This window comes from Syngnathus scovelli, chromosome 13 (assembly GCF_024217435.2).
Source record: "Syngnathus scovelli strain Florida chromosome 13, RoL_Ssco_1.2, whole genome shotgun sequence".
Taxonomy (NCBI): Eukaryota; Metazoa; Chordata; class Actinopteri; order Syngnathiformes; family Syngnathidae; genus Syngnathus; species Syngnathus scovelli.
The window spans coordinates 15,307,109-15,332,435 of record NC_090859.1 but is presented as its reverse complement, the minus strand read 5'-3'; the positions used below and the strand labels follow the sequence as shown (position 1 = coordinate 15,332,435).

At 59.6% G+C, this 25,327-nt stretch overlaps 7 protein-coding genes across 15 annotated transcripts; 1 reads left to right on the top strand and 6 right to left on the bottom strand.

Moving 5' to 3' along the window:
* Window positions 1-1,325: 1,325 nt before the first annotated feature.
* cryba4 (crystallin, beta A4) lies at window positions 1,326-2,915 on the bottom strand. Of its 2 annotated transcripts, none has more exons than XM_049737610.2 (6): window positions 2,792-2,915; window positions 2,542-2,587; window positions 2,268-2,386; window positions 2,021-2,162; window positions 1,782-1,924; window positions 1,326-1,582 (listed from the first exon to the last, which is right to left on the bottom strand). In XM_049737610.2, exons 2-6 carry the CDS (start codon window positions 2,578-2,580, stop codon window positions 1,435-1,437), a joined length of 591 nt encoding a protein of 196 aa, XP_049593567.1. In that variant the 5' UTR covers window positions 2,581-2,587; window positions 2,792-2,915; the 3' UTR covers window positions 1,326-1,434. The 2 variants fall into 2 exon arrangements, with proteins under 2 accessions (XP_049593567.1, XP_049593565.1); XM_049737608.1 differs by lacking the exon at window positions 2,792-2,915 and adding an exon at window positions 2,686-2,707.
* Window positions 2,916-3,030: 115 nt separating this feature from the next.
* On the top strand, window positions 3,031-5,759 carry crybb1 (crystallin, beta B1). Its single transcript, XM_049737616.2, has 6 exons — window positions 3,031-3,773; window positions 4,262-4,394; window positions 4,499-4,617; window positions 4,724-4,856; window positions 5,131-5,273; window positions 5,454-5,759. The coding sequence occupies exons 2-6, from the start codon at window positions 4,275-4,277 to the stop codon at window positions 5,632-5,634; spliced, it is 696 nt and encodes a 231-aa protein (XP_049593573.1). The 5' UTR covers window positions 3,031-3,773; window positions 4,262-4,274; the 3' UTR covers window positions 5,635-5,759.
* Window positions 5,760-5,877: 118 nt separating this feature from the next.
* cox5ba (cytochrome c oxidase subunit 5Ba) lies at window positions 5,878-7,835 on the bottom strand. The gene is made up of 4 exons (XM_049737634.2): window positions 7,667-7,835; window positions 6,720-6,790; window positions 6,408-6,507; window positions 5,878-6,100 (listed from the first exon to the last, which is right to left on the bottom strand). Exons 1-4 carry the CDS (start codon window positions 7,785-7,787, stop codon window positions 5,988-5,990), a joined length of 405 nt encoding a protein of 134 aa, XP_049593591.1. The 5' UTR covers window positions 7,788-7,835; the 3' UTR covers window positions 5,878-5,987.
* Window positions 7,836-8,259: 424 nt separating this feature from the next.
* On the bottom strand, window positions 8,260-9,895 carry LOC125979411 (stanniocalcin). The gene is made up of 4 exons (XM_049737614.1): window positions 9,645-9,895; window positions 9,423-9,565; window positions 8,959-9,170; window positions 8,260-8,650 (listed from the first exon to the last, which is right to left on the bottom strand). Exons 1-4 carry the CDS (start codon window positions 9,766-9,768, stop codon window positions 8,356-8,358), a joined length of 774 nt encoding a protein of 257 aa, XP_049593571.1. The 5' UTR covers window positions 9,769-9,895; the 3' UTR covers window positions 8,260-8,355.
* A 151-nt stretch (window positions 9,896-10,046) lies between these two features.
* Window positions 10,047-16,800, bottom strand: LOC125979368 (multidrug resistance-associated protein 1-like; the record flags this gene model as incomplete). Its single annotated transcript, XM_049737506.2, has 23 exons — window positions 10,047-10,515; window positions 10,682-10,876; window positions 11,000-11,166; window positions 11,253-11,411; window positions 11,574-11,897; window positions 11,995-12,121; window positions 12,214-12,413; window positions 12,512-12,822; window positions 12,891-13,113; window positions 13,178-13,283; window positions 13,446-13,518; window positions 13,603-13,795; window positions 13,900-14,067; window positions 14,189-14,365; window positions 14,455-14,568; window positions 14,854-14,936; window positions 15,031-15,118; window positions 15,203-15,349; window positions 15,484-15,687; window positions 15,749-15,841; window positions 15,912-16,073; window positions 16,132-16,555; window positions 16,646-16,800. Coding segments are annotated over 23 exons (4,002 nt in total), but the record flags the coding sequence as incomplete, so codon positions are not given.
* Window positions 16,797-19,291, bottom strand: LOC125979410 (multidrug resistance-associated protein 1). Of its 4 annotated transcripts, none has more exons than XM_049737613.2 (6): window positions 18,814-19,291; window positions 18,450-18,629; window positions 18,155-18,283; window positions 17,943-18,080; window positions 17,430-17,549; window positions 16,797-17,293 (listed from the first exon to the last, which is right to left on the bottom strand). In XM_049737613.2, the coding sequence occupies exons 1-6, from the start codon at window positions 18,853-18,855 to the stop codon at window positions 17,228-17,230; spliced, it is 675 nt and encodes a 224-aa protein (XP_049593570.1). In that variant the 5' UTR covers window positions 18,856-19,291; the 3' UTR covers window positions 16,797-17,227. The 4 variants fall into 4 exon arrangements, with proteins under 4 accessions (XP_049593570.1, XP_068508826.1, XP_068508825.1 ...); XM_068652725.1 differs by having other exon boundaries at window positions 17,943-18,283; window positions 18,814-18,951; window positions 19,021-19,291; XM_068652724.1 differs by having other exon boundaries at window positions 17,943-18,283.
* A 143-nt stretch (window positions 19,292-19,434) lies between these two features.
* ythdc1 (YTH N6-methyladenosine RNA binding protein C1) lies at window positions 19,435-25,277 on the bottom strand. Of its 5 annotated transcripts, XM_049737536.2 has the most exons (17): window positions 25,075-25,276; window positions 24,499-24,600; window positions 24,030-24,322; window positions 23,512-23,911; window positions 23,382-23,429; window positions 23,213-23,307; window positions 22,841-22,949; window positions 22,631-22,748; window positions 22,440-22,524; window positions 22,208-22,362; window positions 20,691-20,767; window positions 20,510-20,546; window positions 20,391-20,430; window positions 20,259-20,321; window positions 19,958-20,161; window positions 19,705-19,888; window positions 19,435-19,590 (listed from the first exon to the last, which is right to left on the bottom strand). In XM_049737536.2, the coding sequence occupies exons 1-16, from the start codon at window positions 25,100-25,102 to the stop codon at window positions 19,730-19,732; spliced, it is 2,013 nt and encodes a 670-aa protein (XP_049593493.1). In that variant the 5' UTR covers window positions 25,103-25,276; the 3' UTR covers window positions 19,435-19,590; window positions 19,705-19,729. The 5 variants fall into 5 exon arrangements, with proteins under 5 accessions (XP_049593493.1, XP_049593491.1, XP_049593492.1 ...); XM_049737534.2 differs by having other exon boundaries at window positions 20,510-20,767; window positions 25,075-25,277; XM_049737535.2 differs by having other exon boundaries at window positions 19,710-19,888; window positions 20,510-20,767; window positions 25,075-25,277.
* Between the last annotated feature and the right edge of the window lie 50 nt (window positions 25,278-25,327).

Below are 25,327 nucleotides of genomic sequence, written 5' to 3'. Positions count from 1 at the left end.
CGGCTCAGGTTCCGTGGCTGGGATTCGGTTTTATCCGTCGGGCTCACCAAGCAGACGCTGGTCGCTGCCCGGTAGCGAACATGTCACGGCGGCAGTGGCAACGGCTGCTATCCTGCGTGTTTTGGTCGATTTTCGTTCGATGGCGCGGCGGCGGCGGCTGCTGCTGCTGCAGCCGTTTCTGGTGGCTTCACTTCCTCCCACTGCGGCGGAAGAGGACGACAAAACACGGAGTGGCTCATCCGACGGAGCCGGATCCGTGTTCGCTTCGGTAGAAAACCTTTTAGTGTTAAATGGGACTTGCGTTGCGTGCGTTGCGTGCGTGTGTGTGTGTGTGTGGGGGGGGGGGGGGGGTCATCAGACACACACGTTAAATTCACCTTAATACTTTCATGACGAACAAGTGCAAGAGACTACTGATGACGTCATTTTCGAGCGTGTGCATCCTTTTTGGTCAAAATACAAAAACAATGGAGACACTGGTTCCTGTTCCCTTCCCAGTTTAAAGGTGACTCGTTGAAACGGGAAAGTCAATAGGGAAAGCGAAATACTGGGAACAGCACCGAGAAACAAATAAAAGACAGGAGGAACCAGTTTTCAGGTCCTCGAGCGTGGCTCATTTTGATTCTTTATTTTTTTCTTGAATACATCAAGTGGGACTTTTCCTTCTCACCAGCACGGACCATTTTTTCATACGGGTTCGCATATTCCGTCGACTAAATGAAATAAGTAGTATTGAAATTACAATTGCACATGTGGGGGAAAAAAATGGTCATCTGGTAACAAATCCCGAAAAAAAAAGTTCCGAGAAAATATTTAAAAAAGAGAGACGGGGAAATGAATATGTCAGCCAGGATGCAGGGGTTGACTAGATTCATTCATTCACCCGCCGCTAGATGGCAGACATGGCTCGGGAGCTGCCCTCCACTGCAACGTGAGTAGGACTAATGATTCTGGGGCTGCTTTTGAAGTGACGAGCAGAACAAAGATAGTACACATTTGGAGTGCATCCATCGTAAAAAAATGTACAAAAGGAGTTCTTACACTTTAGGACGGCTTCTGGTCCAGCAGTTTTGTGCGAGCGAGCGAGCGCTCCTCATCGATCAATGTGACAACCCCCCCGCCCGCCCCGCCCCCCACGTGTTTGGCGTTTGTGGAACACGGGCCACAAAAGAATAAGCGCGGACCGACGCTTGTGAGTTTGCCGGCCAATCGGAGGATTCCATCCTCCTCCAAAGTAAGCTAGCCCTGAGCGACGGCGACAGCAGCCGCGGCCGGGATGGAGCGCCCTCCAGCCCCCGCGAAGGACGACACGAGAGGAGCGCAGGCATGTTTAGGAAGGACGCTTTATTGTGGTGGAGGGAGGGGAGGGGAGGGGCAGCCGGCCGAGCCGAGCCGGGCCGAGCCGAGCCGAGCCAGGCCGGATCGAGCGGGCCTCTACTGCTGGATGCGCCTGATGGACTGGATCTGAGGCGTCTGGCAGTGCGAGCCGAACTCCTTGAAGTGCTTGTATTCGCCGCAGTGGCGGTCGCACTCCATAACGTACTGGTAACCACGGTAACCGGGGTACTGGTAGCACACGAAGCTGGCGACACAAGGCAGCGAGCGCAAGAAGTTGGTGTGACCCGAGGACGGCTTTGGCTACCTCGAGTACAGAACGTTGACAGTACTTGTGTTTGTAGCGGAGCCCACAACGTGACTACCTGTTCCACCTGCGCACGCACGCACGCACGCACGCACACACTCTTTCGTTTGAATCTCACTTCATTTCTTTTTTTACTCACGCTCCAGACTGGACCTTGAGGGAGCCCACTTCGTTGTTGCACCAGCCCATGGCCTGCAGGGAGGGGTAGTCGTCGCTCAGCTCGCCCTTCCGAGCCAGGAAATTCTCACGCTCAAAGATGGTCATGCGGCACTCTCGGTGGTTCTGCCGGACAGAAACCAGGCGCACTCAAGCCGGGCCTTTGCGGCGGGCGGGCGGGCAGGCGGGCGAGTGGCCCGCTTTTACGGCGGCGGCACTCACCGCGCAGGCGACGGGCCTGAAGGAGGTCAACCTCTCGATGCGGTAGGCGTTGCTGCCCCCAAATGCGTCGCTCTGGGGGTACTCGCCGCGCTCCAGGACCAACTGCTGGCCCTGGAAGGAGGCGTGCTCGTAGCCCACCCAGCTGCAAAGAGAGCAAACGGTCAGCGCGTGCCTGCCTGCCAGCCTGCCTGCCTGCCTGCCAGCCTGCCTGCCACTGCGGCGGCGGCCGTGTGTTGTGCGCACTCACGCGCCGCTCTCCACGCGCAGCGAGCGCACCGTCTCGAAGCCCAACTCCATCACGTTGGCGCACTCTGACGTGAACTCGTGGCGCCGGCCCTGGAAGCATTCCTCGTCGAACACGATGATCTGCCGCATTGTCATCATCATTTTGCATCCGTTTGTGACTTACGACTTGTTGCCCCCAAAACGTCATTTTGCGATAACCACCTCGCTCGCAGGTGTCCGACTCGCGGGCCACATCCGCCCCGTCACGTGATTTGTTCGATATGCGGCGCACTCACCTTCCAGTGGCCGGAGAATTTGGTGCAATGGTGCGTCATGTTGTAGCTGTGAGGAAGAGCGCCATGGTTAGCCTTACAGCGATGTCATTTTGTCATCCCGCCGCTGAGATTCCGACTGGCTTTTTGTTCGCAACGTGTTCTTACTGCTTGCTCAAGAAAACACCATGGGACGGAAGCGAGCGTGGCTCGCTTCCACTGGCTTCCACTGGCTTCCACTCGCTCACACTCGCACAAACGAGCCAGGACTCACCTTGCGGCGGATGCTCTTTGCTGCCGATGAGGGCGAATGAGAGGAGCCGGGGGGCCCCCCGCCCTTTTAAAGCCTTCCCTGGCAGGGGGCCACCGCAAAAGGCCCCGCTCAGCAAGAAGAGCGGCCACTGGCTCCTACTTTTGTGTGTGAGCCAAGGCGCCGGCCACGTGATAGGACCGCTTCGCCACATCCCAACCAGGCCGGCCCGACCTCAGCTCACGTTTATTGTGTGGCACAAAGGTGCCGCCGGACCGAGTACGCGCCAAAGAAACGGCCTCGTGAGCCAGGAAGAACGCTCAAGAAGAACAGAGGCGTCAGGAGCACGCTGCCACCTGCGCACGCTAACACTATATGATCATGCTAGCTAGCAAGTAGCGCTCGGGAATTAGCAGGCCACCGGCGCATACTACTGTCGTCGTTAGCGGGCGAGGCGAGGCGAGGCGCTAGCCAGTCTGGGGAGAGGAGAAAATGACCCTTTTCGCTATGCTAAACGGGGGGCCCTATTTCCGTTCTCGGCGCAAATCTAGCGCAGTTGAACTTGTCTTTCTTTTGCTATTTTAGAAGAAGGAGGCCCCAAAAAACACTCAAGTGTAGAAGAGAACCAAAACAGGACACAGCTTTTGGCTTTCCTGTCACTCATTTGAAAGAAAACAAATGCCATTGAAAATGCAAAACGCCGTGTGGAGTTTCTTTGGGGGGAAACAAACGGCTGACGGAGCGATGACCTCATTGTGCCCCCACCCGCAGCGACACCCGACTAACCCTAACCCCTATACATTCTTTCCCTGTCTGTCAAAACAACAGCATCAGCGCTTTCCTCACATGGGGGCTGGGCTTCCAGGGCTTGCCGCGACCCGGCCCAACTGTGTGATGACGCGGCGTTTTCTTTCTGCGGGCCCTCGGCCTTTGCCAGCCTATAAAAGCGGCGCCGCTGTGTCAAACGTGAACGACGCCGGCGAGACCGCTTCGACGCCACACGCAGGTAAGAAGACGCACCCGCGCAGCAAAATCGATTGGATGGAAAATGTAACTGCGCAAAAAAAATAGAAAACTAGCAAAACGTCTACGTCGTTGTGGTTCCCCGTTAATGGCGGGGTGGTGGAGGAGGTCGGCTCCACGCCTGCTGGCCTTATGTGAAAATTTGACAAGAGTTTATTCAAGCCCCGCCCCTAAGCGCCCCACCTGACCAAAGTTCCTACAGCATCCATCCACAGTTGGACCTCAGCTTGCAAATTCTCTGTTCCCCCCAGCCCAACGTCCTGCTTGTTTCCCCCCCCCCCACCCACCCATAAAATGGATTGAAATCACGACAGTCATGGATTTTGACGTGGTATATCTATCCCTCCTCTCATGATGTAGTTTAATCCCGATTTTCTCCTGATCTGTTTTTATATCCCCTGTGTATATTTTCTCTTTTGAACCCCATCCCTCTTGAATTTGAATAAGCCTCGATTCACTCCTCCCTCCCAGCGCCCCGCTCGCCATGTCTCAGACCGCCAAGTCCGCTTCCAGCCAAGGCGCCGACGCCAAGAACAAGGGAGGTGCACCGGCCCCCTCTAGCAAGGTCTCCAAAACTGGCGGGCCCAGCCAGGGAACCTTCAAAGTGAGTCGGACGAGCAGTTAGCACGAGCCCATCGCGTGAACTAAATGAGCCGGCTTGACGCTATAGCCAGTAAGCACGGCCAAGTTTGGCATTTTGTCTTGCAGTTGACGCTGTTTGACCAGGAGAACTTCCAGGGCCGCTCGCTGGAGCTTCAGAGCGAGTGCTTGAACATTTGCGAGCGAGGCCTGGAGCGAGTGCGCAGCATCATTGTGGACAGCGGCCCGTAAGATCCGCACATCTGCCGACGTTACGTTTCGCCGCTCATTCCTCTTCCTCGACCTTTCCGGCCGCCACTTGGCATCCATCCCCGCTGCCCCCCATTCTTCCAGCTTTGTTGCCTTCGAGCAGACCAACCTCCGTGGGGAGATGTTCATCCTGGAGAAGGGAGAGTATCCTCGCTGGGACACCTGGAGCAACTCGTACCGCAGCGATTGCCTCACATCGCTCCGGCCCATCCACATGGTACGCACGGTCAGCATATTTCCACGGGCTCGAGAGGGTTCGTTGCCCTTGTCGTGATTGGGGCGTGGAGAACTAAACGAGCGTCACGACGCTACTACCGACAGTGAGGAACGTGTGCTCGCCTGCAGTCCGACGTTGTGCGTGTCGAGAGTGATCAAAGCTATCGCTAATTGCAATACGAGTTCAACGAGGCGGCTCGACTCAAATGGCAGCGACCATTGGAATAGCGGTGATTGAAAGGACATTGACTTAGCGCTGGTGCTAATGTTGACAGGACAGCTTGGAGCACAAAATCTGCCTGCATGAGCTCTCTGACTTCAAGGGCAACAAGATGGAGATCCAGGAAGACGACGTTCCCACCCTGTGGGCGCACGGCTTCTGCGACCGGGTGGGCAGCGTGAAGGTCCCGGGCGGAGCGTAAGTACAGTACAGCTTAGCGCTAGTCTGCCACCGATACATTCCGGTTGCCATCTGCGTCGAGGCGCTCGGGCTGGGAGCATTTGTCGGAGGGGAAGGTGGCTGAAGGGCGGCTGAAGGGCGGCTGAAGGGCGGCTGAAGGCCGGAGGAACGCCGGATGAACGCTGGCTGGGTCCGCAGGTGGGTGGGCTACCAGTACCCCGGCTACCGAGGCTACCAGTACCTGCTGGAGAGCGGCGACTACCGGCACTGCAACGACTTCTCGGCCATCCAGCCTCAGATCCAGTCGGTGCGCCGCATCCGCGACATGCAGTTCCACCAGAGGGGGTGCTTTGAGCTCAGCGCCGCCGGCAGCAAGTGAAAGGGCCACGCCCCGCATTTATACTGACTCCTTCATCCGGCCGGCGCCCATGGCCCAGCTGTCACGTTGCACTCGGCGGGCCGGCTTTTTGTGGTGATGGTTAATAAAAGCGATTTGAAAAAGGCTGCCTGCCGCTTCTTCTTCTTGTTCAAATATTTCTCATTTAGCCTGCGTGAAGCGTGACCTCAAAGTTGGCAAAAGAGTTAGCACATTGCTAATGCAAATAGCGCAGAGGCGAGAACAAACGTTCCACACACGGGCCTTTTTATTTGAACGTCAGCAAGGAAGGAAGGAGGGAGGGAGGGAGGGAGGGAAGAAGCCTTTGCCACAAGGTCCAGCGAGCGGGTCCCGTCCTAGTGGGGGAGCTGGTGGGCCACCAGTTTGTAGTGGGAGCCGCACGAAGGGCAGCGCTGGGCCTCGCCTTGGTGGAGCCAAAACCAAACCACGGCCGTGTTGTCCTCCTCGCCTGCGCACACACAGCCGACTCGGTTAGGCTCGCTCACGTTATCGGGCGGGGGGGCGGCGGGGGGTTGTGCTTGACGGCAACGGTGATGCGCGGCCGCTCTTTGGCTTTTGCTTGAGCTACTTTCAGCGAGCTTCTCGCCCACGCAAACGCGCCTTTTCTTGGGCCCAGCCACCCCTTGCCTTGTTTGGGGTGCCAACTAGAAAAGAGGATCTTCCCATGGCAAATATAAGGCGCATGAATTTTTGTGGGCTCGCCTATACGCAAACGTGGCAAGGTGACGGACGGACTTTGCGCGTAAGCTACTTACACACGCATCCCACGATCCTCTTGTCGGTGATGGAGGGCACCAGGTGAGGGTCCGCTTTGGAACCGGCGTACTCTTTGGGCTTCAACATGCTGTACGGATCCTGAAGCACAGCGCACAAGGTACCTTTAAGCCGGTTCCACCGTCACGACAGCAAAGTAAGATTGCTGCGATATTTCCGATTATTCGCCCATCCAAATGAGGAGGAAAAAAAGAAGGGCATTCATGAATTGGCCAGTGAATCAGTTATGGGAATCTTCCTCTGCCAATGATCAGCGTGGAATTGCAAAAACGGCCTGCTTTTCCGATTCTTACCGAGCCTTCCTTCATGGCGTTCATGATGATCTTCTCCAGGCCAGTGGCTTGCTCCTCGTCCGTGGGGATTCCTGAAGCCACATGGCATTTTAGATCTGGCGCCGGCCGGCCGTTTGACGCCGCAAAGCTCACATTTGAACAAAGTGAAATGGGCGCTTTCCGCATCATTTGACAACGACATTCACCGTTGCTATTGATGGCACGTCGAGCGTGATCGAGTTTGATGTTGAATTGGTCAATACTTTCAGCCAACGTAATGGCAGTTCCCTCCATTGACTTCTGAACAAGCCATGGAATGCGCCATTGAGGTTGTTGTCCTCTGTGCTCGCTAAGAAAATGCTCTTTGCCGCTAGCTACGAAAATGCTCGTCGCCGCTAGCTAAGAAAATGCTCTTTGCCATTAGCTGTAATTTACTCCGATTGTCTTACTTTGCACATGACTAAAAGGAGCGAGGCCTTTGGGATTTCAAAATTCACGTCGCTTGGACTTTTCAAATGCTGCTTTTTGCGCTCTCTCCCGGGACTGTTCCGTTGAGTGACTCGAGTCATTCATTTGTTAGTCAGAGAAGGAGTTGACGTGCTCGTCGTCGTGCGTTCCAATGACAGCCGTCCGCCCGCGTCCGTCCGCGTCCGTCCGCCCGCCCGTCCTTTGACAACAACAGTTCGCAAGGTTCGAAACTCGAATTCAACAACAGGATGAATAGGGCCCTCTTGAAAGGTCGAGCCCCTGCTGCACGCAAGTGCCAGCTCCCTTGGCATTATTTCGGGACGGCAAAATAAAATGACACTTTTACTGTTGGACTTCATTGACGGCAAAGGAAACAATCGCAGTGGAAGCCATTTACAAATGAATGGAAAGGCTTGGAGCGAGCGCAGTAGCTTCTTCGTCCTTGTCGAGGACAAAGCTAGCCTTTCGGCTTCTTTCAGGTTCCGCGGATCGGCACTCACCTCCAGCCGCCATGCTGCGGCTCGGCGCGGGTACCAGAGCGGACCGGCGGAGGCCCACCAAGCGCCAGGGAAACGAAGCAGCTCTCACGGACCAACGCGCGAGTAACCTTGCGGCCGACATTTTGATTCTGCTTGGACGCGAAGAGGGCGGAAGACGCGAAGAAGAAGAAGGAGGGAGGCGCCACGAAGAAGAAGACGACGACGAAGAAGAAGAAGACGACGACGAAGAAGAAGACGGGGCCTCAAGCACTACCCCTGATGGTGTTTTTTTTTTTTTAACTAAAAAATGTCTTGCCATACATGGCTTTTTTTTTTTTTAAATAAAAAAAACCCTTACTGTACATGGCCATTTCGTGTGTGTGGGGGGGGCTTAACCAAAAAAAAAAACAACCATGCTATGCATGAGCTATTTTTTTTAAAGCCATTTCTTAATTTGTATGATGAACGCAGGAATCAATCCCGCACACACACACACACACGCACACAAGTCAAGTAAGTGTAACCCTTTCCTACATGCATTTTGTGGTGTTTTGGTGGAAAAAAGAAAAAAAAAATCCCTACCATACATCATCATTTTCGGAAGCCTTACAATATTGAATTCAAACGTAGGTTATTTTTATTTTTTTATTTTTCTGATTCTGCTTGCTTTGTTGTCCTCCCAATACTCCCACATAGTACAGCGGCTTGTTCTACCCGTGCCGGCCGGCGGGTCCCTGGCGGTCCAGCGAACGCTTGCGGGCGAAGAGGTGGGTGGGGTCGCGTCCCCGGAAGCCGGGCTGCACGTTGAAGACGGGCACGTTCCTCCAGGCGGACGGGTCCTCGAAGGCGGCGGCGGCGGCTCCGCCCGCCTCGCAGTCTTTGTTGCGGACCATCTGCAGGAAGGTCTCCACGTCGGGGCCCAAACGGCCAAGCAGGCCCGTGCGCACCGCCGCCACCGTCTGTTCGTCACACGCCTGCAGCGTCTGCAGCAGCGTGCTGTAGTACCTGCGCATGGCACACGCCGCTACGTCAGTCGTGGCCCGTGCTGCAATTGGCTGCATTGACTCCAAAGCAAAGAGCATTTGCGCAAAGTGCCGGCGCACCAATTGGGAGCGGAGCCAACGTGCGTGCGGTCGCAAGGCAAGGGAAGGGAAGGGAAGGGAAGGGAAGGGAAGGGAAGGGAAGGGAAGGGAAGGGAAGGCTGGCCTGTCTCAGCCACGTGAGACTGACGACAAGGCGTTGGCTCGAGATGGTGACGTGAAATGCAGCGACTGGCGAGTGAGGTGAAGGCGGGGGACGCGGGCGCTGCCAACCTGTTGGGGAAGTGCGTGGGCACTTGCACCACGTCGGCGAAGGCTTGCGGGTTTCGGCGCGCCGCACCGCAGATGTCGTGCGCCACCAAGCATTCCTCCTGCACCTCGGCGATCATCCTCTGGAAGATGTTGCAGCGGCGGATGGTCTGGAACACTTTGCTGCCGATGCCCTGGGCCACGCAGTGCAGACTCTTCTTCACAAACGTCTTGCCCTACGAGCACACGTCAGGCGGGCGGGCGGGCGGGGGCGCACATGTCAGGCGGGCGGCGGGGGCGCACACGTCAGGCTCGCACACGTCAGGCTCGCGCACGTCAGGCTCGCGCACGTCAGGCTCGCGCACGTCAGGCTCGCGCACGCCAGGCAGCCGCGCGCACGCCAGGCAGCCGCGCGCACGGCAGGCGCAGCGTTTGTCGCCGCTCGCATTGCCAAACGAGCCTCTGCCGCTCTCGCCGGCGTTTGTCACCTCCGTATCGAAGGTGGCGGCAGCTTGCAGGAACAGCTCGCAGATCTCGTGCATCCCGTCCGTGTCGCACGTAGAGTTTTCCAGGCAGGAGAAGAATCCGCAACCCACCGCCACCGCGCCGTTCAGGCAGCGCGCCACCTCCGCTACGGCCACGCAAACGGGCCGTCAGCATCGCGTCGGACAAGGCGGCGGCGGCGGGCGAGCGAGAAGCAAAGCGCTCACCGGGGCTGTTGGAGGAGAAGCGGGCGCGGCGCGGGGCCGCCTCCGCGCTCGATGGCTCCGAGCACCACGCCGAGGACGCCACCACCGCCACCAGCAGCTGACAAGACCACGACGAGCGCCACATCTTTCAGCGGGATGCGGGTCGGCGGGCCGCGCGTGCCTTTTAGGGGACGCTCGGGCCAATGGGAGCGCGGATCCTTGCTGACGTCACGGGACGAGCCCAGGGAAGAATGTTCCGTTGGGCGCCCGTCACTTCCCGGTCGTTTGGATTCTGCTCACGTTCCTCTCAAGGGGGGAGCGGGAGGGAGCCATGTGGATCCCGCACCATTTGCGCAAGGAGACAAAGCCGCAGTCGCAATCCTTGAAACTGCACAAATAATCCGGCACAAACACACGTGCAAACTCTCTGACAAAGCACTCAGAGTTTATTGCGCAACACTTTGGATTGGCACCTCAAGCGTTTTTCCGCTGGATTTGTATCAGTGCTATTAGCCTACATGGTCACAAATCATTTTGCCGTGTCGGGAAAGGTCACAGGTGAGCGTGAGGTGAGTTGAGGTGCGGGGCGCGAGTGTGGAAAAAAGGGCTGGCTGCGTGCCTTATCTGCGCCTTGAAGAGGAAGTGGCGACCCGTGCTGCTGCGGGGTCAGCGCACACACGCAACCCATGCACGGCCCCGCAACACGCGCCTGCAGCCAGCAACTGCTAGAAGAAGGGACAGGATGGGACGGGATCCTGCACACGTGTCGGGCGCGGCGCCGTCTCAGACTAATCCGGCCTGTCGGCACATTTGGTAGAAGTGTCCTTGTTGGCGGATGAGCCGCGCGGGGGCGTCCACCTCCACCACGGCGCCGCGCTCCATCACCATGATCCTGAAGGCAAAACGGAGGCGCAACATTCACCGCCTGCCTGCCTGCGTGGCCGGCTGCCTGCGTGGCTGTCTGCGTGGCTGTCTGCGTGGCTGTCTGCGTGGCTGTCTGCGTGGCTGCCTGCGTGGCTGGCTGGCTGGCCGGCCGGCCGGCCGCCCGCCGCCCTCACCTGTCGCAGTCCATGACGGTGTGGAGACGGTGCGCGATGGTGAGGACGGTGCAGTGGCGGAAGTGGAGGCGGATGGCCGTCTGGATCAGGCGGTCCATCTCCGGGTCCACGGCGGCCGTGGCTTCGTCCAGGAGGAGGATTTTGCTTTTCCTCAGCAGAGCTCTGGCCAAGCACAGCAGCTGCCGCTGCCCCACGCTGCACCGCACAATGACATTGGATGGCGCGCGTAAAGATGCTCATTTCATTTCACACGCACTCCCCCCCCAGGCGGAAGGCTCCCCGAGGGCGGAGCGCCACCTGGTGGACTGGCGGCCGCACCTGAGGTTCTCGCCTCCTTCGCTGCACCGGTGCCGCAGTTTGTCGGGCAGCGCCCGCACAAAGGCGCCGAGGTGAGCCAGTTCCAGCGCTCGCCACAGCTCCTGGTCGGAACGCTCGTCGAAGGGGTCCAGGTTCATCCTGAGGGAGCCGCAAAACAGCACCGGATCCTGGGCAGAGGCGCAAGTGGTGACCGGCGTTCAGGATCCCGCCGTGAGCGGGCCGCCCGCCCCCTTGAGTAACCCCTGGCCATCACCTGAGGAATGATGGCGATCCCGGAGCGAAGGTCCCGAAGGCCGAGCCGGGCGATGTCCACGCCGTCGATGCAGATGCGACCGGCGGCCGCTTCCAGGATGCGGAAAATGGCCAAAGCCAGGGAGGACTTCCCCGCTCCCGTCCGTCCCACGATGCCCACCTATCCGCGACATCTCGGCGTTAGCGCCGCCGCAGAGACGACGTTGCCTTGTTATTTTCGGACGAGGAAGTCGGGTCGGGTCGCCACGTCTCCGAAAGGGCTCGGCTTGACTCCAACGTTCCCGACAAGGTGAAAAGAAAGACCCCGCGCCGGCCGCATCACCTTCTCCTTGTCTCGGATGTGGACGGAGATGTCCTTCAAGGCCCAGTCCAGGCCTTTGCGATACTGCAGCCCGTAGTCGTCAAAGTGGATGGTTCCCGTGGCGGGCCACTCGGCGGCCAGGCCAGCGTCGGCCGTGAGCCAGGCCGCCTGGAGAGTCGCCGGCACGTCGGGCAACGTTGGCTTGCAATGTGGCCTGCCGTGCACGGCGGGCCAAGCACAAACCTCTTTGGGCGCGTCGGCGTACTCCCGCACTCGCTCCACCGACACAATGTTGTTCTCCACGTCGGTCCAGGACCGAACGATCCAGCTCAGGATCCCCGTCACCTGCGGCACAAAAAACGCCCGTGAAAAAACAAAAAGGGAGGGAGGGAGGTTGGCAGGCAAAAGGCTCAGCGAGAGAGAGCCGAACCAGCGTTTGCACCTGAAGCGAGTGGGACAGCGCCAAGCCCACCATGCCCGGGCTCAGCCGCCCCCGACTTTGCACCGACAGGACGGCCACGGCCAGAACCAGAAGATTGCCGAGGAACTCCAGATTGACCGCCAGCCACCTGACGGACGCCGGCCGGCTGCTCGTCACCCGACCGGGCGGCGGACCAAAGCGCGGCGGCGATACGCGACGCCGGCTAGCGGGCTGACGTACCTGGTGGCCACAAAACGGGGGAAATAAGCCTCTTGGTTGCGGTCGATGCGGCGGTGGGCCTGCCGGGCAAAGCGCTCCTGCTGGCCGAAGGCTCGGATGACGCAGACGCCCTGCGCCGTCTCGTTGAAGTGGGTGTAGACGGGCGAGCGGCTGACCGCCTCCAGGCGCCGCAGCTGACAGGACGCCGCCACGTAGAAGCTCTGCAAAGGCGGGTGCGCCGTCAGCCTGGGCGGGCGGGCGGGCGGGTGCCGGAAGCAGGCGGCCCGAGGCGGCCCGAGGCGGCCCGAGGCGGTGGCACCTGGATGAAGGCATAGAGGCAGGCGAGCGGGAGCAGCAGCAGGCCGCTGGAGGGCGTGGCCAGCAAGACCACCACGCACACTTCCAGGAGCTTGAACAGGTAGCCCAGCGTCATCTTCAGGCCTTCGGGAACCATGCAGTCGATGGCGTCAATTTCCTTGGAGAAGCGGTTGAGGAGGTTGCCGCTGGGCGTGGTCTCAAAGAAGGACACCGGCGAGCGGAGGACGTTGTCCAGCAGGTCGGCGTGAAGGTGGCGTGAGGCCACGATCCCGCCCAGCGCCACGGCCAGCGTCGTTCCGAACATGGCCAGGCCTGAGCCAGAGGCGAAATTGCGCAAAGCAAACACTTGGGGGAGCGAGCAAAAGCAGAGCAAAAAGGACCTTGCGTCAAGCCCAGCGCTCCAAAAACGCCCAGTCGGAGCGCGTGCCCCGGGCCGGTGCCGTTGGCGGCCCGCTGGTCGGCGGCCCGCTCGTCGGCCCACAGGCTGAGCCAGTAGCTGTAGGCCAAGGAGGCGGCCTGCTGGAAGGCGCACAGGAAGACGATGGTCGTGATGAAGGGCAGGCCCACCCTCCGGAAGTAGTCGCCGTACACGCGCGCCTTCACCTGACAGCCAACAGAAAACGGGTTTGGGCGAGCGGGCTGGCGGGCGGGCTTGGCGACAACTCACCCTCCCGACGTGCGCCTCGTCAGGCCGGGTGAGTTTGCCGTTAGAATCTGAAGGCAAGTCTTCCTGGAGTCCCGCCGTCTGAGCGCTGGCGCCGCTCACGTCACAGCTGAAGCAGCAGCGGGGACGGACGAACAGACGAACGAACGGACGGACGGACGGACAGACGGACAGACGGATGGACAGACGGGCGAGGAGAGGTGAGGTGAGGTGAGGTGAGGCCAGGCCAGGCCAGGCCAGGCCAGGCCAGTGGCAGCGTGGCGCGCCTTACCTGATGAGCTGCTCTTGGGAAAGGTCAACGGAGAAGTCGCTGAAGCTCAGGCGGGACAGCGACTTCCTGCTGACTGCAGACGTAAACAAAGCGGCTCCCGCTTTTAAGAAGGCAACGCGGCGGCCACCATTTTGCTCGCGCCGGGCCGGATACCGACCGCGTTTGGGCGCCGCCGCGCTTTCGCCGGGCCGGCTCCCGCCGACGTCGCGGATCATCTTGGCAAAGGCTCCTCGGCGCTCCAGCAGCTGGGAGTAGGAGCCCATCTCGGAGACGGCGCCCCCCTCCATCACCAGCACCAGGTCGGCGGCCCCGGCCAGCAGGCCCAGGCTGTGAGTGACCAGAACCCGCGTCTGAGCGGAACACAAACAGCGGCTCGTTGGGGAACCGGGCTGACTTAAAAAAAAAAAAAGACAGCCGCGCTCGCCGGTCCGTCTCGCTTGACCCGAGTCAAGACCTTCCTCTTCAGAAGTCCTCTGGGCCCGATGACTCGGTCAAAGATGTGGCGGCCCACGTGCGCGTCCACGGCCGACAGCGGGTCGTCCAGCAGGTAGACATCCGACTTCCTGTACACGGCTCGGGCCAAGCTGATTCGCTGCTTCTGCCCTCCGGACAGGTTGAGGCCCTGCGGGCACAGAGCGTGTCGGGCGCCGAGCGCGTCAGGCGCCGAGCGCGTCAGGCGCCGAGCGCGTCAGGCGCCGAGCGCGTCGGCCTCCGGCTCCCCCTCCTTCCTCCAACCTTTCTACCTTTTCCCCAATCTCGGCGCCGTCGCCAGCCGGGAGATCTTCCAGATCGGCCAGCAGGGCGCAGGCTTCCAGGACGCGATGGTACCAGCTCTCCTTCCTCTCCAGGCCGAACAAAACGTTCTCCTCCAGGGTGGCATTTTGAATCCAGGCCTGCTGAGGAACGTACGCCACGGAACCCTGCCCAGAGAGACGGACGGACGGTTGGCATAGCTAGCCCGGGCCCCCTTTTGCCGGAGCCGGCCGGCGCTTCTGGAGCCAAAACTCACCCTGACCTGGAGCGAGCCCCCCCTTCTGATCATCTCTCCCAAGATAGCCGAGAGCAGCGAAGATTTTCCCGATCCCACCTGGCCCACCACTGCCACCAGGGAGCCGTGCTTCACCTTCCCCAACATTTGCCACACGTGCATTGACGGACAGAGTCGATCGACTCCACGCCCGCCTCGCTCGAGACCGAGAGCGGGGCCCGGACGCACCAAAGCGGCCGGAGCGCCCCCCGACGGCCAAATTGGCGCCGCCGCCGCGTTTCAGACACGGCCTGGCACTTGGGGCGCTCAAAGGGCATTTTGCGCCGGGCCGCCCGGCTTTGCGGCACATAAGGGAGTGCTCGGGTGCTGCCGGCAGGGCGGCGAGAAAGCTCACCGTTTGAGGAAAGAAAGTGCACCGACCTTCAAGCTGATGGCCCGCAAGCACGGCGCTCCGTCACGGCACCAAGCAAAGTGGCCGTCTCGGATCACAACCGCGTCGCCGTCTGAAGGGAACAAAGCGCCTGCCTCGGTTGCTCGGTCGGTGTGTGTGTGTGCGTGTGTGTGTGTGTTGGCCAGGGCTGAGAGCAAAGAGCGTACCGTCACAAAAGTCCAGTCGCTCCACTTGATCCCACTTGAGCTCGTCTTGACACAGGAAGCTTCCCAAACGTCGGAGAGACACGATAGCCTGATTGTGCCGCAGAGTCACAAAAGACCCGCGGAGAGGAAGACGCGACCGGACCGGACCGGACCGGACCCAGGCCCAACTTGCCTGCAAGGTGGCGCTCATGGCGAACGGAAGCTGGCTCAGAGGAGTCTTCAGGATGTTGATGAGCGCCACCGACACAAAGATCTTCTGCGCGTCCAGAACGTTGCGCTCGTCGGTCAGCACAAAGACCGCAAAGACGGCGAAGGCGATCTGCCAAAGCGAAGGAGGGAGGGAGGGAGGGAGGGAGGGAGGGAGGGAGGGAAGACGCAAGGGAGGATGCCGCGTCACAGCTTTTGAAGACGCAAGGCATGAACTGATGGATGAAGTGAGCCCAGCCAGCTCACCAGGAAGGGTGAGGAGTGGAAGGAGGCCAGCGAGACCGAGTGGAGGACTTGCGACTTCTTCAGGGCGTCCAGTTCGCCGTCTCTCAGGACACCCACGCGACGCAAGAAGGCCTCCTCCCAGGCGTAGAACTTGAGGATCTTCACTCCGCTCACAATCTCGTTCATCAGCCTGATGCGGCCGTCCATGAAGCTCATCTGCACTTCCTGAGGTGGGGGGGGGGGGGGTCTGTCTCAGTGTCACCCATGGCGCCCATGGCGCCCTCACCTGCAGCTTGCTCCTCCGCTTTGCGATGAGTCCGTTGAGAGGGAAGATCAGGACCACGGCGCCGAGGCCGGCCAACGCCGCCCGACCCAGGAGCTGGCCATCAAGCGAACGGCGACGCGTGGGTTAGTCGCCCGAGCGGCCGCTTTGGGCGGATTGCGCTTACGTTAGACAGGAAGTAGAAGCAGAGCGCGATCTCGATGGGCGCCAGCCACACGCTGTTGACGTACACCACAAAGTCCATCATCTTCTGGGTGTCCACGGATATCAGGTTGATGATTTCTCCCACCGCGCAGTGCCGGCGAGCGCCGCTGCTCATCACCAGACACTGAGGCGACACGCACGTTTTGCTCCAGCGAGGCGCTTTGGCCGCCGCCGCCGCTTACCTTTCGGTAGACGAGGGCCGTGACGGCGCTCTTGAGCCTCATCCCCAGCGTGAAACATCGGTACATGTACTGGTGGTTGAAGAGCGACTGGAGGCAGGACAAGAGGAAGAGCAGGCCGGCCAACAAGAAGCCCTTCCACGCCGCCGCGTCCTCGTCTCGCACCAAACCCAGCAGGAGGCTGCGCCCCCTTGGCCCCGTTAGCCCCTTCCACACTGGGCATCTTGCAAATAAGGTGGGAGCGTCCACCCACCTGAGCACCTGCGGGACGGCGAACATGAAGGCGTCGTGCAGGATCAGGCACAAGGTCCCGGTCAGGAAGTAGGGCCCGAAGCTCCGGCCCACGGCGCGCAGCAGCAGGGAAATGTAGCCGGGCCCTTTGGGGGCCTTCCCCAGCAGCCGGCTTTTCTCCGAGGTGGCCGACGGCCTTCGGCGCAGGTTGAAAAGCGGGACGCTCGCAAACTCAAAGGGGGGGGGGCCAGCTGGCGCTTCGTTCGCCGCGTCAAAGGTGTCTCACCGCCGCTCGGCGCTTTTAGGCGTCCGGGCGCTTTCCAGCTCGCGCAGGATCTGCTCCGACGAGTCGCGCTCCCGCAGCGCCCACAAGTCGTCCGCCCGCAGGGGGCGCCGGAAGCCCCGAATCACCAGCCTGCCCGCACAATAAGTCGCACTGTGCTAGAATGATGAAGGAAGGGAGGGAGGAAGGAAGGAAGGAAGGGAGGAAGGGAGGGAGGGAGGGAGGGAGGGAGGGAAGGAAGGAAGGAAGGAAGGAAGGAAGGAAGGAAGGAAGGAAGGAAGGAAGGAAGGAAGGAAGGAAGGAAGGAAGGAAGGAAGGAAGGAAGGAAGGAAGGAAGGAAGGAAGGAAGGAAGGAAGGAAGGAAGGAAGGAAGGAAGGAAGGAAGTCGCTTTGGGTTTTGTTGCTCGAGATGGAGGAAAGTTTGGGAAGTAGGTTCAAGTGAACGAGCAAGCCAGGCTGCAGGGATCTTTCAAGTTGGAATTTGAAACAAGAGCAACTTTTCATGTCACTGGAAAGCGGGGGGGACCTGACATTTTGCAAAGAGGTGCTGGAAAAGGGCGAAAGGCCCAACGAGCCTCGCGAGGCCTACCCGCTAAACCAAAAGAAGAAGAGGTTAGACAGGAAGGAGGCGTCTTCTTCGGGACACGCGTTCTGTCAAAGCAAAAGCGCAACAAGTCAGAGAGATCAAAGTTGAAACAGTCCAAGAGCCATTGAATAGAAAGAAAGAAAGAAAGAAAGAATGAATGAAAGCAAGCCAAAAAAAGCAGCCTCGTGGCGCTTTGGCTACCTGAGCGCGGCCATCGCCGGCCGGGCGCCGGTCCGAGAAGCAGCTAAGCACCACTTGGATGACTTGAAGGGAAAAGCAGATGGGAAAGGCCACAAAGCGGACGGCGTCCCACCAGAAGCCCTGAAATGAAAGCAGCATCTTTTCACCATTTTCAACCGAATGCATCGCTTGTTCCTAAAATGTGCCGACTGATAGCAAAGCGTGCCGTTGAGCGCAGTTTAGGTGGGCCACCAGCGCTGCCACCAGCGTGTCGCTTTCCATGAAGGCCCCTGAGCGAGCATGTGTGTGCGAGTGTGTGCGTGCGTGCGTGCGTGCGTGCACGTGTTTCACGCGTGGCCGCCAAGTTTTTGGCAAGCCTGCACAAAATGAACATGGAAATTGTTCTGCGGGCTGCTGTGACTTTTGGCAGCTGACAAAAGGGGAACGCGTGGGGGGTCACGTCATGCCTGTCACTGTGGCAACAGCCAGGCCCACTTTGAAAAAAACAGGTGTGTTGAACCAGGTCTTCCATACCTGCTCAAGGAGCTGCTCCACAAGCACCTTGAGAGGGGGCACGGCGCAAACAACCACAAGAGTCCAGAAGAGGAAGAGCAGCACGGACGAGCGGCTGCCTTTTCTCCTCTCCACGTGGACCACCACGACGGACAGAATCTGGCAACCCGTGCCACAGTGTCAAGTCTCGCAGAGCGGAGGGGCGGGGCGGGGCCGGACGGGACGGGACGCACCAGAGTGAAGCATCGGACCAGCGGGCCGAGCAGGAAAACGGCGTGATGCTGGAGCTCCTCCTCTTTCTTCTTCACCAGGAGGTAGAAAATCTCCAAGAGGCTCATGGAGGCCAAGGTCAAGCTCAGCAGCTGCGAGCGAACACCGCACGAATCCTCACGTCAGCAAAAAAATCCTTTTCTTGGCTAGCTAGCTAGCAAGCTATCTATCTAGCAAGCTAGCTATCATCCATCCATGCATCCATCCATGCATCCATCCATGCATCCATCCATCCATCCATCCATCCATCCATCCTACCATCTTGGCGCAGCACAGCAAGGAGAGCGGGAGGGGCGGTCGGCGGGGCCGCAGGCGCAGGTAAAGCAGGTGGACGGGACAGCTCGCCCACAAGAAGACGCACGGCAAGCAAACCAGGACGGTGTGCTGGAAGCACTGCGTCAGCTCCGGCTCGCTGCTGTACCACGTGGCGTTCCAGTCCTGATAACATACGAGTGGGACGTGGGCCGCAACGACTGAGCCGTGCCACGCCACGCCACGCCACGCCACGCCGGCCAGACTATGGTGCTCTTCACTGCGCTCCGGATGACCACTTTCTTTTGTCGTTGCAATTTACACATTCACAATTGGAGGAAACTCTAAATGGAAAGGTCTTTCAACTCACCCACAGAGGATCCAAACGGCCCAGTCGACACAAATCCTCCATGGTGCGGTGTCGTCCCGAGCGCTTCTCAAACAATGTCTCAGCTTGGCAGCTTGGCAGCTTGGCTTTTCACCACTTTGTCAGCCACTTTGTCACACCCTGGCGCCAAAGAACGTGCATGCGTGTGTGTGTGTGTGTGTCACCTATGTGTCACACGCCCGTTCGGACCTCATTTCTCCGGTGTGCTGGGTCAGGCAAAGGCCACAGAGAAAGCACTTGCACAATCCTTTCAATTTGCTTTGAAAGCATCTTGACGACCAACGCAGTGTTGACACGCACACTCGTCCGATGCCGTCTACGTGCCGCCGAACGCTTTTTCCATTCAGACCTAAATAACGCTTTGCCGCCATCTGGTTGCTGTACACGGAAGCCATCTACAGCTGAGAAAGAGCAAGGAATGGCGGAAGAACTTTAAGCAGACAAAAGGAGTAATTTACCGCCATCTCGTGACAAGCGTAACGGTCGAGCGGCTACCGAGGACTTTGTAGACGGCGAGCGCTGACGTTTAAGTCACGTAATGCAGCCGCCGCCACGCTCCTCCTTCTTCTCGGCGAGGAAGAACTTAAGACGCGTGCAGGACAGTTGCGTGAGAGAACACAAGTCATTTATTTGGTGTTGGCCAGGCAGGGACAGGCATTTCACAATAAAACAAGCGGGGAGGACAGCAATCCGTTCGCCCTCAGTTGCAAAGTGGCTTCCTGGACTCTGCCCCTTTTTTCTTCCGTGATGTCACTTCTCCTGCACGGGAGGGAGGAAATGAGAGGAGGGGAGGGGAGGGGAGACAGGCCATCATCAACAAGCAAAGGACAGACCATCGGATGGATGGACGGACGGCGGCAGGCAAATGCTCACTTCACTTGACTTGACTTGACTTGACTCATCTGCGGTAGCGGCCCCGCTCCTTGTCCCGCTCTCGCTCCCTGGGTCGCTCTCGCCTCGGCGGCGCTCGCTCGCGCTGCCGCTCGCGCTCCCGCCGGCTGCTCACCACCGCCTGCGTCCGCCGCAGGAAGTCGTCCACGCGCATGTCGTAGTCGTGCTGGCCGACCGACAAGCCCACGCCGGTCAGTTCCCGCTCCCGGCCGCCTTCACCACAACGGAGACTCACCGGACTGGACGCGAAGGCGCGATGAGGCACCGCCGCCGCCGCTCGCTGTTTGTCTCGGAAGCGAGGGGGCGGAGCCTCGTGCGGCGGCACGGGGTGATGATGATGGTGGTGGTGATAGGCCTGGTGCAGAGGCGGCGGGGCGTGGTTGTGCTGGTAGTAAGGAGGGTGGTGGGGGGCGGGCGGCTCCACGCCGGGGTACGCCGCCTGTCGGCAGCGCAAGCGGCTTAGTCCCGACCGAGGCAGGCGGCCGGCTGGCCGGCCGGCCGGCGCTGAGAAACAAAGAGTCCGCTCCGCGGCTTACCAGGGTCTGCCAAGGAGGCGGCGGTCCCACGTTGTGCTGATAGTCTCTCATGTAGTCGTAAGACTGGCGGCAAACAGAAGCCCCGTTAGCCAGCGCCGACGCTAGCGGCCGGCCGTGACATTTGCCACTCACCCCGTTGAGGAAAATGTCCCGCCTCACGTTGGAGAAGCGCCTGCAAAAAGAACACCAGCGAGCGTGAGCTTTGCACAGCCCAGCGCGTTGGCCGCTTCTCGGGCGGGGCTGGCTCTCACCTGTCCACAGGCTGCTCACGCAGGTCCGGGATGAAGCCTGCGAAGGAAAGCAAAGGAGATTGCTCCGTGAGCCCGGCAACGGACCAGGGGCGGGGCGGGGCGAGCCGAGCCGGCGCCGCGTCCCAACGACACGCAAAAGACAACATTTGAGGCTTCTTGGCCCGGCCTCTCATTCCACAACCTGATCGCTGGTCGAAGTCCGGACACTCGGCCCGAGGTCGCTTCCTGCCGTGGAGGTCGTACTCTTGGAGACGACGCCTACGTGGACAAGTTGACACGTAAGACGCACGCATGCTCGCTGCTACGGCGAGGACGAGAGTACGCGTCTTTTGCAAAGAACGCGTGCTCCACCTTCAAAGCACTTTGACAAGCCCGGCGGCCGGCTACAAAAAACCGTCTCGGTTTGGAACGCCGGGTCCTAAAGTCCACGTCTCACTGTTGGCTTTGGGTTGGTCTTCCGCCTTCCCGGTCCAGGTCTCTACCGGGGTAGTTTATCCCAGTCTGGTCCACTTAGTCGGTCGGAATGTAAGTCAATGAAAGTGATATTTCTTACTGTCGGTCGGTCGGCCGGCCGGGATTAAAGTCTTACTGAGGCTCAAGTCAAATTTGGTTGCTTTGCGAGCCTTCCTGGAGTCTTCCGGGATGGTTGCGCTCTCGCTCAAGTCTGCGTAAGGAGTTGACAACGTGTCGACAACGACGTGCACGGTAACGCTTCCGAATCTTTGCGAGAATAACAACAACAGAAAGTGTCATGGTGGACTTGCAAAAGAAAATCAAAGGCCAGGCAGGGGTCAACATACCGCTTGAGGTGTAAAAGTGGACTTGGGAGTCTACAAAGTTTCTTTCTTTCCACATCTGCGTCCACCACGATAACGGCTTGTTCAAACAAAGCCTCTTACTTTGAACGGGTGGGGTGGGGGGGGGTTGGGGGGCCTGCAGTCCTGTCAGTCCCCAAAGACAAGCCCCAACCCCCCAGACTCTCTTTAGTCCATCAAATACACACTTTAGAGTTCGGCAGAGAGCAACACACCCCCGCGCGCACGCGCACGCACGCACACACACAGACACACACCGCGACAAAACGTCCTCGTTCGGTGCGTGCCAGCGCGTCAAAGACGTTTTCAAGTGTTCTCTCTCCCCCATTGGGAGGATGCGGGGTCGTTTGATCAGGTCCATGGGTTACCAGAATTGGACAAATTGTCCTCCCCCCGCCCCGCCCCTTCATGGGATAGTCCAGTGACGCCCCCCCCTCCCCCCCCCCCCAATCAAATGAGCAAGGCCTTGAAAAAGAAAAAGGCAAAAAAAGAGTCCAAGTGGAGATGGCAGTCCCTCTCCCTCTCTTTCTCTCGCTCTCTCTTTTTTTCCCTTTCCCTCGCCCCCCTCCTGCTTCCTTCCATCAGTCCAGCCAATGCTTTTATTCTCAACAGTCCATCTAGATTTGGCTAGCTTCAACTGGCTACCAGTGAACCTCCTGCAAAGAGACAAAGTCAAACAAACATATGAAACCATTTGGACTCCCACTGAGCAAAACTCCACAGCGAGCCGAGCCGAGCCAGGCCAGGCCAGGCCAGGCCGAGCCGAGCCGGGCCGGGCGGAGCAACGGCTGCCGGGCCCGACGAGCCCATCGGTCGCCATCTCCGAGGTCCGGCAGCAGAAGAACAACGGCAAGTGGGAGGCGGGGCTCGGCGGTTGGCTAACCTTCCCGGCTCGCGCAGCGGCGGGCGGCCGCGGGGTCGCGTTTCCGGAGGGGTCTCACGCTTGTGGCGAACGCGCCGGGCCACCTGGTGGATGTCCACGCTTTCGTCCAACGGGAACAGCGCGCACAGCTGGGCGCCCACGTCCGGCTGGATTTCCTGGCAAAGGCGTGGCGTGGCGGTGGCTGAGCGCGACCGCTCTCTCTTTCAGCAGGGTACAAACATGCAACTCTTACTTGTCCGTCACGTCCGATCTTGACGGGCTTGTGCTCGTTCCAGGGATTAGAAAGGTGAGCCGTCTTTGTGAAGGGGAGCTCCCGCCTGCCCACAGGGAGGGAGGGTTAGGGCAGACAAAACGTGCGGCGGGCGGGGTGAGTGAGGGAGGCAGCTGGGCCGGGCCGGGCCGAGCCGGGCCGGGGCAGCTCACCTGCACAGCCAGTCGATCTTGAAGACGCCACCCAGCATCTTGGCGTTCATGCCGGCCGGAAGCACCCAGTGGATGGGCGAGCCGCCGTGAAGAGACTCGGAAGCCAAGCGGGCAAAACCTGCAAACGCGTGGCAGGCTGTCAAGGCGCTGTGGCGGCTGGCGCCGTCGCGGCTGGCGCCATCCGCCCTCGCGACTCGTCCTCCGCCTCACCTTGGAACTTTCCGCTCTCCCGTACGGAGAACACCAGGATGACGCTGCGAGCCGAGCGGAAAGCCGCGTTCAGCTTCTTCTCGTTGACGGGCAGCGTGGACCACACGCCCTGAAGCGGACGAGGCGCAGGTCAGCGAAGTCACGCGGAACAAATGCAAGCAAGGAGAGGACAGGAAGAAAAGGACTCCAGCTCATTCATTCAAAAGGGAAATGAAAAGACAAAGAGCTAAAGAGGCAGGCAGCCGTCTGCGGCCGCTTTTCCAAATTGTCGTGGACGAGGGCTGGCTGGCTGGCTGGCGCAACTGCGCTTTGAAAAGAAAAGAAAAGAAAAGAAAAGAAAAAGCAAAGAAGAAGCAAAGGCGAACGGCGTACTTTGGCTTTGGCCAGCGAGACGTTCTCGTGGTTGTTGCTCTTGATGACGAAGAAGCGCGAGTCGCGCAGGATGTAGCGAAGGTTGCTGGTGGGATCTGTGAGACAAGGCGCGCTCAGCCAAAAGAGGAAGCAAGCGCAGCAGCCGGCCCAGCCCCATCGGCCCACTTACTAACGGCGCGCACCGACGACGAAAGCTTCTCCCGCTTCTTCTCGGAACCTGTTAGCACGAGGACAGGAGGCGCTCACAAACGGGAAGCCATGGCGGCGGCGGCGGCGGCGGCGGCGGCGGCCGTCCCCACCTGACGCGTCCGAGGCCGAGCGTGCCGACTCGCCGTCGGAGAAAGTGACGGAGGAGGCCGAGCGGGAATCTCCCGCCTCGCTGCGCGTGTCGTAGTCGTTGCCCTCGGCGCGCCGCTCGTACTCCTCCTCGTCCTCGCCTTCCTCTTCCTTCCCGCCTTCCTCCTCATCTTCCTCCTCCCCCTCCTCCTCCTCGCCATTGTCGTCCCCCTCGTCCTCCTCCTCCTCCTCGCCCTCCTCTTCTTCCACCTCCTCCTCTTCTTGCTCTTCGTCGTGCGATGCGGCGGCGGCGGCGGCGGCCGGGGAGGAGCCTCCAGAGAGCTGCTCCGACGCGTACTCCGGCGCCACGTCCTCCTCCGATTGGTTGTCCTCCGGATGGTGGGAGGGGCTGCTGGAGCGCTTCTGCAAAGAAACAAACACAGACAGATATGTGACACTTTTGGACTCAATGTGTTTTCTGGCGCTGTTAACAGTCTGTCAGACAGTGGCGGTGAGGTCACGCCCTGCAAGCTGTTAGCACCTGCTTGGCGGCGTCCCTGGGCGAGCGTCTGCATCTGGCTCTCTCGCCTCCGCGGCTGCGCCCGGCGTCTCTCATCCCTCGGCGGCTCTTTCGCTCGTCGTAGTCGCCGCGGTAGCCGCTGACGTGGCCACGTCTGTGAGGACTGCTCGCCGACCTCTTGGAGGACGAGGAGGAGAGGGGCGCGCCCGAGCCTCGCTTGTTGGCCGAAGACGACCTGGAGGGGGCGTGGCCGGAGGAGCCCCGTAGCCGCTTGCGGTCGTGGCATTCTGAATGCTCGCTCTTCCGCTTCGTTCCTAGCGCACACGTGCCAAAACGAACGTGGGTGAATGGGTGGATGGATGGATGGATGGATGGATGGATGGATGGATGGATGGATGGATGGATGGATGGATGGATGGATGGATGGATGGATGGGATGAGATGAGGAAAAAAAACACATGCGCGCACACGCACACAGCACAGGCGCTACCTTTCTTATCGGTGATGTGTCGCTCCGTCTGAGGGTTGTACAGCTCGTCGTCCTGATCCGGCGCTTCCGTCAAAATGTCCTCTAGAACGGTGAGTTCGCCATCTATCAGGTGACAGAATCAACTTTAGCAATGGGCGCTGAAATTCACACCGAACCCAAACCAGGTTGGACTCGGCATCGGGCCGCTCAGCACTTCGAGTAAAAGTCATGTCAATCGATGTGAGCATTAGATCCTCCCTCAGGCATGAGACGGCAGCTATCCTTTTTTTTTTTTTTTGGACCAGTCTGACTTTTGATTTGCATCTTATCAACATCAACAACAAGGTTGGTAGGTATGCAGGTAAGTGACATGATCACTGTTTTCCTTGAAATAAAAGCCGGTGCAGTTGAGGAGACTAAACGGAGGCTAGATCGGCTGCCGAGTGAGCGATAAGTGATCAATAAGGTGAGGAGCGAGAGCGGCCGGCGACACAAAAGATTCACTCCACACAACAAAGACAAGCTAACGGGCCAAACAAGCAAGCAAGCCAGCCAGCCAGCCAGCCAGCCAGCCAGCCAACAAGCTAGCCCAACTACCTTTGTCCTCGCGGCGGTCGGCCGCCATCTTTGCGCCGACGCGAGCTCGCTACTTGTGCTCGATGGCGACGTGTTTGGTTATCGTCGAAGATGAGCGAAAACGTGAACAAGTCACAAATTGGAGCGAAACGATGAGAGCGAGAACATGGGAAGATGGCTGTCCGGACCGGAAGTTCTCCTCGTCTGCTCGGTGACAGCTTCCGCTAAATTTGTGGCGTCATCAAACACTATACGCGTTAGCGTGCACTGCTGT

Bases quoted from the DNA above. Each gene is read 5' to 3' on its own strand.
- crybb1 (XM_049737616.2), top strand. From the start codon at position 4,275: ATGTCTCAGACCGCCAAGTCCGCTTCCAGCCAAGGCGCCGACGCCAAG. The intron at 4,618-4,723 runs GTAAGATCCGCA...CCATTCTTCCAG, and splicing joins ATCATTGTGGACAGCGGCCC to CTTTGTTGCCTTCGAGCAGA. The intron at 5,274-5,453 runs GTAAGTACAGTA...CTGGGTCCGCAG, and splicing joins GTGAAGGTCCCGGGCGGAGC to GTGGGTGGGCTACCAGTACC.
- cox5ba (XM_049737634.2), bottom strand. From the start codon at position 7,787: ATGTCGGCCGCAAGGTTACTCGCGCGTTGGTCCGTGAGAGCTGCTTCG. The intron at 6,791-7,666 runs GTGAGTGCCGAT...ATGTGGCTTCAG, and splicing joins CCGCAGCATGGCGGCTGGAG to GAATCCCCACGGACGAGGAG. The intron at 6,101-6,407 runs GTAAGTAGCTTA...GTGTGTGCGCAG, and splicing joins GAGGATCGTGGGATGCGTGT to GCGAGGAGGACAACACGGCC.
- ythdc1 (XM_049737534.2), bottom strand. From the start codon at position 25,102: ATGGCGGCCGACCGCCGCGAGGACAAAG. The intron at 22,363-22,439 runs GTAAGAGTTGCA...CGCCTTTGCCAG, and splicing joins AGATCGGACGTGACGGACAA to GAAATCCAGCCGGACGTGGG. The intron at 20,768-22,207 runs GTTAGCCAACCG...TTGTCCACGTAG, and splicing joins CCGCTGCGCGAGCCGGGAAG to GCGTCGTCTCCAAGAGTACG.
- cryba4 (XM_049737610.2), bottom strand. From the start codon at position 2,580: ATGACGCACCATTGCACCAAATTCTCCGGCCACTGGAAG. The intron at 2,163-2,267 runs GTGAGTGCGCAC...CTCTCTTTGCAG, and splicing joins CTGCGCGTGGAGAGCGGCGC to CTGGGTGGGCTACGAGCACG. The intron at 1,925-2,020 runs GTGAGTGCCGCC...TCTGTCCGGCAG, and splicing joins TCAGGCCCGTCGCCTGCGCG to AACCACCGAGAGTGCCGCAT.
- LOC125979410 (XM_068652724.1), bottom strand. From the start codon at position 18,855: ATGGAGGATTTGTGTCGACTGGGCCGTTTGGATCCTCTGTGG. The intron at 18,630-18,813 runs GTGAGTTGAAAG...GTATGTTATCAG, and splicing joins GCCGTTTGGATCCTCTGTGG to GACTGGAACGCCACGTGGTA. The intron at 18,284-18,449 runs GTAGGATGGATG...GTTCGCTCGCAG, and splicing joins TGCTGTGCTGCGCCAAGATG to CTGCTGAGCTTGACCTTGGC.
- LOC125979411 (XM_049737614.1), bottom strand. From the start codon at position 9,768: ATGTGGCGCTCGTCGTGGTCTTGTCAGCTGCTGGTGGCGGTGGTGGCG. The intron at 9,566-9,644 runs GTGAGCGCTTTG...GCGTGGCCGTAG, and splicing joins CTTCTCCTCCAACAGCCCCG to CGGAGGTGGCGCGCTGCCTG. The intron at 9,171-9,422 runs GTGACAAACGCC...GTGTGCTCGTAG, and splicing joins CCGCCACCTTCGATACGGAG to GGCAAGACGTTTGTGAAGAA.